Below are 14,403 nucleotides of genomic sequence, written 5' to 3' on the forward strand. Positions count from 1 at the left end.
TTGGCCAGGAGTCAGCCCAGTTTGAAACCCTATTTTTACGGCATGGTGCCTTGCGATCGGTTACCCGAGAAAGCCAACAAGAAAGGACCTACGGGTTACATCGTCAACACGGACCCTCAAGGCCAACCGGGTCGGCATTGGATTGCGCTGTGGACTTTTAAGGACGCCTGCGAGATCATGGACAAATACGCCCTTCCCTTGGACACCTACATGACCACCGAACCTTTACAGAGGTGGTTGGATCAACATTGGAAGTATAACATACACAACGGCAAGAGTCTGCAATCACTGTACAGTCAGAGTTGCGGCGATTACGCTTTGATGTTTTTAATCGATCGATCGAAAGGTCATGACATGAGCACGTTTTTGCGTCGTTTCAGTCCACACGATTACGTACAAAATGATCATAAAGTGGGACAAATGTTGAAAAACTTGATAGACAAAGAGCTGAATTGGGATCAGGTACGTCGATGTGATTACGAGCAAGACACTTGTACCTCTCGTTGCGATGTAAGACATTTATTGTAAAAAAAATTTTTTCACCATTAAAGTTGAAAAAATGTGAAGTCAAGGTGTCAAGACAAGTGCGTATTGATATTTGGCTCCCGTGCCCGGGAAAGGGAATCCTGTCTATCCGGACCTCACGGTTTTAAATAAGGTGCCCCGTGCCGTTTATATATCGAACGAATTCGTTTTTCGCATCCATGTGGGACTGACCATGGAACGACGTAAAGCGTTTCGATTCAACACGCCTTCCAGCATGATGGTAGTGGGTCCGTCGGGATCTGGTAAAACGGTCTTCACCACCAAATTATTGGTGGACAATCTCGATCTGTTCGAGACCCCACCCAAACACATTTATTACTGTTATGGTTCCTGCCAAGACGGATTCAAACGCATGAAAGAGTATGGGGTGAAATTCCATCACGGCATTCCCGACTCCGACCTCTTACCCATCTGGTTTCCCAAGGGTGGCTTCCTGGTGCTGGACGATCTCATGGAAGATGGAGGGAACGACAAACGCGTCTTGGATCGTTTCACCAAAGATTCCCACCATCGAAATATCACGGTGATCTATTTATCGCAAGACATGCTTCCACCAGGTAAATTTTCCAAGAGCATCTCCAGAAATGCGCATTATATCGTGGGATTCAAGAACCCTAGAGATCAACTGGGGATGCGAAATTTGTTGTTACAAGCTTTTCCTTCTCGATGGCAAGATGTGCAAGACACGTTTCGAAAGGTGACCGATCGACCGTTTGCTTATCTCTTGTTGGATTTACACCCCAAAAGCCGCGACGATCAACGTATTCTCAGTCATCTACTAAAAGAAGAGGGCTGCATGCGATTGCATCAGTTGAAGTGAAGATGCTGCGGAGTGAAGTCGAATGGTTCCCACGATTCCTAGCCATTTGTCAATCGTACTTGAAGTGGCAAATGGAAGAAAACCACATGGATTACCAAGCCATGAAACGGATCTTGCAGTGCACCTGCAAACGCGAAGTTCAAGCCTTTTTGAACGCATATAACGAAACGCATTTCAGAGAACATATTTAGACTAAACTGGAGTTGGCACAAAGACTGGTGACCCGAGAAAAGAACGATCCTACCTATCTACGATGAGTAGTTTCTCTTCATCTCCAGCCGGCGTGGGTACCTCTCCCAGTATCATTGCACAAGCCTTGCCTTCACCTCTTTCACCTCTGGAGGATATCGACTTGGCCTACGCTTACAACGACGACTTTTTGACCCAGTATATTCAAAGTTTGGGTCCGGGAATGGGTACTTCCGCTAGTCCACCCCTACTGAATACACCTCCAGCTGGGGCACCAGCACCTCGCCCTCTGGCTCAAGGTACACCACGACCCAGCCCATCGGCTCAAAGTAGTCCACGCTCCACTGGTAGTGTGGCTGGGGTAGGCGCTAGTCCTCCACCAACCCGAGTGGGTCCCTCGGGTTTGAGCACTCGTCGAGACGTACCGGGTAGAGCTCCCACACCTCCGGGACGAGGGTATCTTGCTGGCAGAGCCACCGTGGGATTCAAGTGACCGGCTACCAGGGGTGGAAAACAACCCAGACGGGGTCGAGGCGGGAAGCAACCCAGACGCGGTTTTGGCGCTCCAGGAAGAGGAAGAGGTGGTCCTGGAAGAGGTGGTGCGGAGGTGGTGGTGGAGACGATGACGACGATGACAATGACGACGACGATGACGACGAAAGCAGTGCTCTTTCCACACCCAGACGCATGGATCAAGACAGTTTACAACGTCAATTGCAAATTTTGTTGAACGATCAACGACAAACCGCTCGAGGACGACGTATCGCCGGTATCACCACCACCAACACCATCACTACCACATACAAAGACGGAGGAAGACCTCAAGTGACTCGTAATTCGACCAGTGTGTCGAACTGAATAGGCATGACGATCGACGTCAGTTTACTCAACGATGCTTACAGAAATAGTGTGGAAGCGGAATTCTTGTCACGATTGGATGGATTGTACAAATATTATCATCGACAATGGTGGTATCGAAAACAAATTTTTTACTATTTCAAAATGTGGTTCTGTTTTCTCAACGGACTGGCCTTGCTCATCATGGCCTTGAGCATGATAATAGGTGTGCTTTGGGAACAACATGTCGTCGTGGCCATCTTAATTGCCTTAGGAACCTTGGTCAAGGGATGGAATGATTTCAAGAATTTTTCCATCAAGATGGACATGGGTCGTTTCGCTTTCACCACGCATGAAAAGACCTTGATCGAACTGAAAACCTACGTGCGCGGGTTTCCCTTGGATAAGTTTGAAGGCTTCCTCATCAAATTGTAAACCATGGACGACACCATGACGGATTTGACCCAACCCATCAAGGACGCGTACGTCAAACAGTACGACCTCAAATTTCGTTACATTCCCTACCAAAAAGAGCATAAATTAGAGGACCTAGGCGTATGAGGGTTCATTGTTCGCCATGAAACAGAAGGGTGGTAACCTACCCGCGTCCCTCATACCGGCCGCGGGGATCGCGCTCATGATGCAGAAGAGAAGAAGACGTCAGAAGAAATAACAAAAAGGTGGTGTCCTGCCTTTGGCAGCTCTCGTGCCTGCTGGCATCGCGCTGGGTAAAGCTGTCGGCTTGGGGGCGGCTTCCGGAGCGGCTAGTTACGGGGCCCAAAAAGCCTTGATAGCCATCGGTAAGAAGAAGAGAAAGAAACGACAAAGTGGAGGGAACATCTTTGCCAGGGCAGCTAAAATGGGCTACACCTTGGGAAAACGCAAGGATTACCGACCCATGGGTTTGACAGGCGCCGCTCAAAGTACTTATCGACATCGCAAACAACCTTGGCTGTATAAAAAGCGATAAAAAGCCTGGTCTTCACTCAACCAACGTTCAAAATGGTGCGACGACGAAGTAAGCTATCCAAGCTATCACGACCCAAGATACCGCAGCGAGGTGGAGATCTCTTCAGAGCACTAGGTCCTCTGGGTGGTCCATTGAAGTTTTTGGACAAACAGATTTAAAAGAACAAAGGCAAGTTGGAAAGTGCCATTCGCAAAATACCCTTTCAAACCGCCCTCAAACCTGTCAGGAAAAAACGAAAGACAACGTTCCGTGTTCCAGCTGGTGTGAAAGTGGTGGAGGCGATTCAAGACATAAAAGACTTTACCCCTCACTACCGACTCAGAAAGAGACGATGAATCGATTACGGCGACAACGTCCGTTCCTGACCAGTATTCTCAAAGAAGCCAATCGTTTCAAACGTCAAGAGTTGTTGGAACACGCCAACGCTGACCAGATCAATGCCGTCAGTGAAATGGTCTTGAATTTGTTGAAAAAGAGAATTCCAGTCAAGCCTCAGACGCTTCGAAAACTTCAACGACATAAGAACGTGTTGTGCGAAGTGGGGAAGCGCAGAAATTCCCTGAAGAGGAGGCGTCAACATCTGTTGGGTCAGAAAGGGAGTGGATTCTGGCAAGGTTTGAAAGAGAGTTACCGAGTATGTCGTTAAAGACTCGAGACGCAGACGGTTACCTCTTGCAGGGTATCGACTAGGTACCAGAACACGTGAGCGAGAATAGAAAACTGGTCGAAACCAAAGAGACCTTGTCAAAGCTCATTCAATTGTTAGAAGAAGCCAATCTCAGACAAGAACAACTCAAGGTAGTCCAAGATCGTCAGTTTCGAAAGTGTCGGGCTCTCGAACAAGAATGTTTGGCTTTAAAATACGGCAACAGGTGTGACGATTGCATACGAGTCAAAGACGACGTGGAAGACGTCACCATCTTGTGTAAGACCTGCGCCAACCCCGACGAGACGATCAAAAGTCTGCAACTGAAATTGGAAAAACCCGCGAAGAACCCCGTTACTGGCAAGACTGTTTTGAAACCGCTTTGCAGTATTACGGAAGAGGTCATGATGGTTCCGGTCAGTGAGTTCGAACGTTTGCAAGATTACTACAAAGGACAGATTTCACAAAGCGCTCTGTTGAACAAAGCAGGACGACTGACAGCCGAAAAACAATTGATCTTGGGTAATCCCAACATTTCCGATGCCACTGCCGTCAAGATGGCCAAACCCTTGGCTCGTGAACAAACTCGATTGACCAAACGAATTCGGACTGGAGGTGCTCCACGGGATGGCGTGGGAGGCCCCGCGCCTGATGAAGAAGCCCTCGACAGTCCCTTGGAAAACTTGTTGAAACAAGTCATCAAAAGTCAAACCCCCACCACGCCCAGGATCAAGAAAGAGGTGCCAACACCCGCTGTGGCTGGTCCGTCGGGGATCAAAAAGGAAGCCAAATCTAGTCAAATACCGCGACCCATATCCAAGACCGGTAAAAAGCCCGCACCCCCATCAAGTGGTAAGAAGCCTGCACCCAAATCAGGTGGTTTGAAAAAAAGCCTTTTGAGTGGAGCCAAAAAAGGCTTTTTAAAGGGCATTGGTCTAGATCCCAAATCAATTGAAGACGACACTGACGACGAAGAGGGTGGTTACAGCCCCAAGAAAGTAGCCAAGAAACCCCAGAAGCGCAAACCGACAGCAGCCGAACGTCTGAAGCCTTGGGAAGAGTGGGAAAGACCCAGTAGACGACGGCTCGGATATGACACGGACTAGAGCCAACAAGACCAGGACTGGAAGAAAGCAACGCGGCTATGGATTCGACATTCAGAAACTGTTGAGTAAGACGGGGTTGGAATTTCATTGGCCAGGGTATCAGTACATGGGACCGGGCACCAAACTGAGAAAACGACTGGCCCGAGGAGATCCTGGGATCAATCGTTTGGACCGAATAGCCAAACAACACGACATCGATTACAGTCGAGCCAAGAATCAACAGGACAAGTGGAACGCCGACACCAAGATGATCAAAGCCATCGACAAGTTACCCGGTAGAAAGACCATGACGGAAAGGGTGGTGAAAAGAATCATGCAAGCCAGGAAAAGATGGAAATTGTAACTTTTAATCACGTTTGTCACATTAAAGATACATGCGTCCACTTATTTTTTGGACTTTTCTTCTTCTTCTTTTCGGTTTGCAAATAAGCGACTCTAAAATTATTATAGATCCCTTTGTCCATGCGAGCGTAAAAATAACTGCGATTGGCAATGGCCACCAAATCGGACATACGATCCTTATCAAAAATGGACACGAAGCCTTGACACTCCGGGCAATGGGGACAGCGGTAGGTCTTGACCACGCAAGCCCTGATGACGACCTCCTCATCGTGGATGGCACACTCCAGCAAGTGATCCAAATAATGGTGAAAGGCATCCCCTTTCTTATCCCTCTCGACGCGCAGATCGTAGCGGGAACGCATCTCCGACAGATTATTAAAGGTCAGACCCAGGGACAGGCGTACGGCCACATCCTCCCACTCACAGTACAACCCTTTCTTGAGAGGCGCCCAAAAGACCAGACCCGTCAAAAAGATGCGATGACTCACGTATCGCAAGGCATTCAAGCCGGGCACGTTGACGGCCACGCGTAGCCCCCGGATCTCCTTCTCCGTCATAGGAATGCGCGAGACCACTTGATGTTTCAAGAAACACAAGTCGATGAGATCCATGTCCTTCTCAGAAAAGTAATCCTTCTGAATCACGTGATTGTGGACACAGGTCTCACGACGGCATTGGGGGCAAACGACGCGTCGACCATTCGGTCGTTCCCTCAGACAGGTCTTGTGCACCCCCTGTTTACGACATTCCAACAGGAACAGCTTTTCACCGTCTTTCATCTCGGATCGAGAACACACCACATATCGAATGGAGCGATCCACAGGATTAAACGAAGCCATTTGTTCTGAAAAAACATTTTTTTAATAACATCAATACCTTTTTACAAGCGGGACATGTGTCGTTTTCCCCTACTGGGACGACGCCCTAGCATGGTCCAATATAAAAATCCACTACATTTAGCATATTATAACTATCGCGCATGTCATAAAATAAACGATTTGGTGTTTCGCTCCTATACTCAATGAACGATTTCAAATGATTAATACGTCGAATCGCTCTATCAAAATTGAAGGCCAAAAAAGCCTCTTTAGGTCGACCTTCCCCATCAATATATCTACCATAAAATTTCATATGTTCACATTGATAAGTATTCGCTTTGTGTTCACATTTCATGTGTTTACAAACCACAGAACCCAGCCCCCACACCATTTTCAATTCATATAATTTGACAATTTGACGATGTAACTTTTTTCTTTTCTCTCTTTCCAACTCGTCTAAATATTCTTGGCTAATCTTCAAATTGACGATTTTTGACACGGTGTGCCAAGGCAACAAATCCCAATAGCTATCAATCTCTCTACTCAATTTCATCTTGGTCTTAAGATCCATTTTTCTAAGGAAAAAAGATCGTAAGATTTTCTTTAACGTCATCTATGAAATCTATCGTTCGCTCTAAACAATTACCTAACAACACTTCTCGTCCATCATAACAACCAAACACTTTTTCATGAAAGATCGTAGTAGGCGATATAGCCCTATCATACTTCTATCTCATTCCATTACAAATAAAACACTTAAAAGGTTTACATCTCACGTGACCTAGCTTTCATTTACATTTCACGCGATAATACAATCGAATCAATTTACACAGCTCTTTTCGTTGGTCCGTCATCATGTCCAATCGTTCCTGTCGATACTTCAAATCAAGGATGTAAGATTGTATTTCGATCGGAAGACGATCCCACTGGCTCAACATTTTTTCTCTACAAAACAAAACGGATTCTTCGACTAAACAGACGATGTTTAATAACTGCCATATTGGATCTAGCATGATCCAAAGAATGACCTAACAACACGCGTTGATCGCGATAACAACGAAACACTTTGATATGAAAGGCATTACAAATAAAACAATAATAAGGGCGACAAATTACACGACCTATCCTCCATCTATGATTCACTTCATGATATGATCTGATTTGTCGACACAATCGCTTTCGTTCCACCGTTAACACGTCCAATCATTCCTGTCGATACTTCAAATCGAGGATGTAACATTGTATTTCGATCGGAAGACGATCCCATTGACTTAACATTTTTTCTAAAAAAACACAGAAAATGAAAATAAGTCTTTGTAGGCTTTAAGAGCCCAGTTCACATCCTTCTGCAAATCTTTCAAATCCAAATTACTCAAAAACCCCAGCTGCTGTTCGAGGAACAAACGATCAATGTCATCCAGCACCACACCGATGAAACCTGACAGGTTGATCAAGTCACTGTACAAAAAACTCCCACAATTTTCTTTCTCTTTCTCCTTCCACTCGTTCACCCACAAAGCCAAAGGCACCATCTTACATTACCATTACATCTGTTCAATGTATGCATGATCTACAAAAGATCAGACATGACGGGGCTCAACGCACACAACGAATAGCAAAGAACACAATACGTTTTTTCTTCACAGAGTCCACGACTCATTTGTTCGTCAATGCAATCTCGAAAACAACGAACGTGACACACTTCTTCACAACACTTGGTTTTTCCCCATATATCCAATTCAATCTTGATCACTCGTTGACAAAACACACATAGGGGTATGACATTCATTTCCGTACCGTCGCCAAATTGCATTCTTACAGCATTCATCCAGACTCACCTCTACTTGTTCTTCAGGATTTCAATCACAACCACTCCAAGTACAAGAAGGGCAAAATTGTCCACCTCCACAGTCACACTCGCCGACGGTAACTTCACTTCAAGCTTCATCAGTTGCAGCAATCATCGCCAAGGTGTGCCATTTTTATACACGCGGAATCAAGACACGCAACGTGACGTCACGATAGGGGGATGGGGGTATCCCCTAGTCGTGACGTCATCAAAAAAGGGCGGGAACCCGCCCTGTAAACGTCACCTCGTCGATCCCTTCACCTCATGCTTCGATGGTCTAGTGGTTAAGACGTCGCGTTGTGGCCGCGAAGACTCAGGTTCGATTCCTGGTCGGGGCAAACAAAATTTTTTTCACGTCTTGAAAAAGTACTTTTTTACCATTGGTCCACTCACACGATTAAAACCAAGTCGACTTTGATCACCCCATCAGTCTCATCATATTTCGCTTCCAGAGAGACGATTTCGACCTTGACGATGACCAAGACAACGCCGTCTTAGCCAATCATTTGGATGACATTGAACAAGGCTTCGATTTTCTCTTAACGCCTCACTTGGATCGACGCGTTCGCCATTTAGGCGTCAGACACAGAAATTACGTGGGACGATTAATGCAACGTGGCGGCGCCGCACCTCTCTCGACCCGTCAAAGACAAATCTTACCGCGTCAAATAGAACAAGGTCTCCAACGCGCCATACGAGAGCAAGTCCTGCAAGATCCAGAAGTCAATCCCAACGATCACTTTCTCATCAACATCAATTCCAACCGATTGAGACACTCCTATCACTCGGTTCGCATGCGCGTCAGAGAATGGATGAACAATGATCTCAGGGCCCAAGAAATCATGCAACAAATTTCCAAGATGTTAAACTCCAACGAACAGTTCCGATTGGACGACACCTTCTCGTTACACATTTCATACATCCGAGATCCCGGACGAGGTAGCGGCAAACAGCGACTTTGCAAAGCCAGCTTAGCGCTCGACAAGCTACTCGATCTTGAAAAGAGCGTCATCAAAATCAACAACGACGACGAACTCTGTTGTGCACGGGCCCTCGTCACCATGCAAGCGTACTTTGACTTAGGCAGCAGACATCCCGACTACGTCAACCTACGACGAGGTAAACCCGCTCAAGCAAGAAAGGGCAAGGCACTCCATCAGGCTGCGGGTGTCCCCGAAGGACCTTGCGGTCTAGCCGAACTCCACACCTTCCAACGTCATCTCAGCGATCACCAGATCGCGGTGCTTTCCCTAGATCATAAATATCAAATCATTTTCAAAGGCCCCACACGTGACAAACAAATCGTCCTCATCAAAGTGGGTGAACATTATCACGGTTGTAATTTCCTCTCTGCCTTCCTAGGAAAATCCAATTTTTGTATCGAGTGTGAGAAAAGTTACCAGACTGACGACATCTCTCATCATCCCTGCAACGGCAAGAAATGTCCCGCTTGTTGTCAAACCCAGTGTGAAAATCATCGTCGCGCCGGCAACACCACACACACCTGCCCTCGTTGTCACCGTGCCTTCTTCGGAGAACAGTGTTTGGCCAATCATTACGCTTACTCCAAGATCGACGGAACCAAAGCCGACGCTGCCAAAAAAATCAAAAATGTCTGCAGTTCCCCACGCAAGCGTCCTCAGTGCAACAGAGTACTCAGACCTCGCGAGATGGAAACGCGTCACGTGTGCGGCACCGCCGAATGTCCCTCCTGCAAGGAGTATCACAATCTCTACCGTCACCAATGCTACATACAGAATCCCACCAAGTTAGAACAAAAGCGAAAATTGTTGAAATCCAGAGAACGAAAGGCCGACGGTTCGCGTAGCGTGCATACCAAAGACCATCTCTTCGTGTACTGGGACAGCGAAACCATGCAAGACACGGGCGTACACGTCCCCAACCTGGTGTGCGCCGCCATTTCCAACTGCGACACACTCTTTCATTTCGAAGGCACCACCTGCATTCGAGATTTCCTGGATTGGTTGAGAGCTTTAGCTCAGGATTGTACCCTCACTGTCCTAGCCCATAATTCCCAAGGGTTCGATTCTTACTTGATACTGGATGAACTCTACCAACAATACGTGGTGCCCGAGCAAGTGGTCAATGGTGCCAAGATCCTGTCTTTGTCCATCAACGGAGGAGACATTGTTTTCAAAGATTCTCTCTGCTTTTTTCAAATGCCTTTGGCCAATTTTTCCAAAGCCTTCGGACTGGTCGAACAAAAGAAAGGTTTCTTCTCCCACTTCTTCAACACCCCCGACCATCAGGATTACGTGGGACCTCTACCCGACAAAGAACACTACGACCCTCAAGGCATGTCCACCGAACGAGCGCAAGAATTGGAACGATGGTATGCCGAACAACTCGCCGAGCCCGACTTGATCTTCAATTTCCAAGCAGAACTCGTGGCCTACCGCGAATCCGATTTGCTGCTACTCAAAGGTGCCTGCGAAGTATTCTGCCAAGAATTCGAAGCCATCAGCGGCTTCAATCCTCTCCAACGATGTCTCACCATCGCCTCCGCCTGCAATCTCTTCTACCACACCAAACACATGCCAGAACGCGCCATCGCTTCGGAACCCATCGCCGGATGCCATGCGCAAGGCAAACCGCATTCCCTCGCGTCCCTGGAATGGTTGACCTACTTGAACCGAAAACCGATCACCACATTCGACACGCCCTCAATGGAGGCAAACACGTGATCCTACGCGGAGACAAAACCTTCTTCGTGGACGGGTATGACGAAGTCACCCGCATCGTGTACGAATTTCACGGTTGCTTCTGGCACGGATGTCCCAAGTGTAACCCAGACCGCGACCGCACACGTCACAAAATGTGCGATCAGACTATGCGCGACGTCTACGAAGCCACCAAACTCAAAGAAGACAGTCTCTTGGCTGCTGGCTGCAGTGTAGTGGTCATGTGGCAATGTGAATGGGGACAACTCAAGCAAGAAGACGAGCACCTGCGGAGCCTGGTCAAATCCTCGACCTGGTCTCCAGACTCAAACCCAGAGACGCGTTCTACGGTGGTCGTACCAACGCCATCAAACTTTACCATCGGGTCGAAAACGGAGAAAAGGTCCATTACCTCGATTTCACATCCCTCTACCCCTGGACCAACAAAAACTGTCCCTATCCCGTGGGTCATCCCGTCATCATTCACCAACCCGAAGGCACCGACACCTCCAGTTACTTCGGTCTGGTCAGTAGTGGTATGGGCTAGTCCAGAACGGATTTGACAAATATTGTTATGGAAAGGAGTTCTATTGTTTTCTCGAGTTTGACGTATCCATGGTAACCAGAAGCCCCGCCCCCCTTGACGTCATTAATCTAGTTTCCGTGTTGACCGAGTAAAAAGCCTGGTTTCTAACATAAACAAAGTAATCACGCAATTTTAAAGTTAACCATTAACTTTAATATCAAAGGTTTCCCTAAAATTACAGGACAGAGCCGTGTGCAACTCCCTAGTGGATTGCGCTCAACTTATGAATGAAACTATTTACAAAAGTGTTTACAAATGGCACAACAGTTCAATCATGTCCACGTCCTCATTTGTTATTTTTTCATAGCCATAGGGATATGTTTTGAAGGTGTAGGGATCTATCACTCGTTTTTCGTACACAAGCTGGTACTTTTTCGTCTGAGTGACTGTGGTCAGTGAGTACTCTTTGGAGTTTCGGACGATGTGATAAGGCTTGTAAATATCAGTTTGTCGCGTTTTCTCGAGAGGGCGTTGAATTTCGTCTAAAACATTTTGCCGCAACACTTGATAATTTAACTGCTTGCTACCTTCACTGTTTAAAGAGATTCCCGTCACTTTGCATTCTTCTTTTTCTTTCTTCGTGAGGTAACCATAATTTTTCGGTCCCGCGGACGCAAATCCAGTGATGAAGTCGTCTTCTCCCAACTCGTCCTTGAAATCACCGAGAAAGTCGTCAAGGGGAGGATTGTTTTCATGAGGTAAACTGGAAAAAATAACGCTGTCGGTGTCTGTGTACTGTACTCGTTCTTTTAGCATGTCCAGAGCTGCATACAAACGAAGTCGAGCCCAACATGTGAAACAAGCGATGAAAATGTTGAGGTTTGGTGAGACAGGTTCGTCATTCGATTTCAGTTTATAGTGAATTTCAACGATGTCTTCAGACAATACACTCACGTAGCAAATGTCATTTGCATCACTTTCATGGAATGCACTGAACCTCATAGGATCTCCGAACTCTTTGATTTGAGTTTTGTTGGTGCGCTGGCCAAATTTCCCCCACATGGAATTTAACATCATTTTTGCAAGGCTACGTTTGCCGGGATTCTTTTCAATATTGTTGCGGTTGAGTTCGATGCCCTCTTTCGCTTTGTAGGATCTCAGATGTTCTTGCTGTTTGACGGGATCATCGCCTACATGAGCTGGCCAGCCGCTTGCCTCCTCTTTAATCTTTAACCATGTATTCACATAGTCTTTAAAGAGACCTTTCCTCGTTTCAGAAAAATGCCACACTTCGTGAATGTAAGTTATTTTGTAGCCCTTCTCAACGGCTTTGTTCAGTTCGGGGCTACACCATGTACCTGTAATTTGTCTTTTACTGTCGCTGTGACTGCAAACCCAGGACCGTTGTAGCATTGGTTTTTCCATCTCTTCTTGTACACAGGCTCTACATAGCGGGAATGTTAGTTTACCATTTTCACGCAGCGGAAGTACTGGATGACACAGTTTTTCTGGAGGTAAGATTGTGACCTTGGCAATCCCGAAGTAATTTTGGATGTCTGTGTCTTCCGGCTGAAATATAATTTCAGGGTGGCCGACAGGATATTCAGCATTCTTATTAATGAACGGATAGAGAGATGTAAAATCATAGTAATGAATCTTCTATCCTGAGGCGATGTCAGCCAGATGATAGAGTTTGACAGCGTTTGTTCGTCCGCCGCAGAAGGCATCACGGGGATTTAGTGGCTCCACTAAATCGAGGCTGGCTACAAAGTTCCTGATGTCCTGCCTTTCTTCTTTCATTTTCCGCCAATCACACTCCCACATTCCGATGACCTTGTAACCTTTGTCACGCAAGAATTGTAGTTTTTCCTGGGTGCAGAGATACACGTCGGCAGTGCAGCGGTGCTCTAATCTAAGGTGTGTTTCGGATCTGTTGGGATAGCATTCACGACAGCCATGCCAAAAGCAACCTTGAAATTCGTAGACGGTGTTCGTAGTTGCATCGTAGCCGTCCACGGTGTAGCGACTGTTGGGGATACGGTATTCCCCATCATTTCCAACATGTTGAATTCTCCCACTGATCTGACTTTGTTGCCACAGTAGATATTCCATGGCAACTTTCGACTGATTTGTTTTTAGTCGCCAACCGTGGAGAGGCTCGGAAGCAATTGTGTTGGCTTGCATTCGGTTTTGTCGCAGGTCTCGATTGCATGCCGAGGCTATAGTAATATGACTGAAGGGGTCAAACTTTGTCTCTTTTTCAAAAAGCCGTTTGAAAGTAAGGCATCCCTCCTTCAGTAATTTCACGTCCGACTCGCAATATTCCAGTAATTCTTTCTGGAAATCGAACACTACATTCCCAGCTCTTTCTTCATCATGCCATTTCTCGAAGTCTTTACGGCTGTTGACAGACATTGATTCAGGCATGTAAAATTCTTTCTCGGGAATTGGTCCCACGTAGTCTTGATTTTCAGGCGTGTTAAACAGGTGAGGAAAATAGCCCTTCTTTAACTCTGTCAATCCGAATGTCTTTGGAAATGCAGAAAGCGGCATTTGAAAAAATGACAGAGAGTCAATAAAGTTAATATTGTCAAAGGTTAATTGGAGAAGTTAAGCTCCATTTCTGATTTGATTGAGGACCCTGTGTTGGCGATGATATTCCTCCATGACCAAATAGGAGTCGTAGCCAGAAAAGTTATGGGCCAAAACAGTTACATTGCGCGTGTCTTCTTCAGTTAACGTATCCAACCATTCCAGGAAATCCCGAATGCAATCTTCACCTTTGAAGTGGAGTGGACAATTATCATCCTCAGTTTCCGCTATTAAAAGATTAGGGATGTGTTTGCCAGTGTCTTGCATCGCCTCAGTATCGAAGAAATCGAGAATGGGAGGCTTTTCATCGTCATCATCATCATCATCATCATCGTCATCATTACCATTATCCTCTGCTTCGGCTTCGGTTAGTCGCTTGCGTTTTTTCTTTTTCTTTCTCTTCTTCTTTTTTTCTTTTTTCTCTTCGGTTAGCTCTTCCGGTGTTTTAGGTATCTGAATAAAGCATCGGTGGCTTGCGGCC

The 14,403-nt window shown here is 46.4% G+C and overlaps 2 protein-coding genes across 2 annotated transcripts; both read left to right on the forward strand.

Moving 5' to 3' along the window:
- Positions 1 to 604: 604 nt before the first annotated feature.
- Positions 605 to 1,366, forward strand: LOC149112327 (uncharacterized). Its single transcript, XM_089290167.1, has one exon. The coding sequence runs from the start codon at positions 719 to 721 to the stop codon at positions 1,364 to 1,366; it is 648 nt and encodes a 215-aa protein (XP_089146293.1). The 5' UTR covers positions 605 to 718.
- Positions 1,367 to 8,731: 7,365 nt separating this feature from the next.
- On the forward strand, positions 8,732 to 10,828 carry LOC149112328 (uncharacterized). The gene has a single exon (XM_089289316.1). It carries the CDS (start codon positions 8,732 to 8,734, stop codon positions 10,826 to 10,828), a length of 2,097 nt encoding a protein of 698 aa, XP_089145442.1.
- Positions 10,829 to 14,403: the final 3,575 nt, after the last annotated feature.

The sequence above is a fragment of the Orbicella faveolata genome, unplaced genomic scaffold (assembly GCF_042242905.1).
Source record: "Orbicella faveolata isolate gen_17 unplaced genomic scaffold, um_ofav_v1 contig_2, whole genome shotgun sequence".
NCBI lineage: Eukaryota > Metazoa > Cnidaria > Anthozoa > Scleractinia > Merulinidae > Orbicella > Orbicella faveolata.

Bases quoted from the DNA above. Each gene is read 5' to 3' on its own strand.
- LOC149112328 (XM_089289316.1), top strand. From the start codon at position 8,732: ATGCAACGTGGCGGCGCCGCACCTCTCTCGACCCGTCAAAGACAAATC.
- LOC149112327 (XM_089290167.1), top strand. From the start codon at position 719: ATGGAACGACGTAAAGCGTTTCGATTCAACACGCCTTCCAGCATGATG.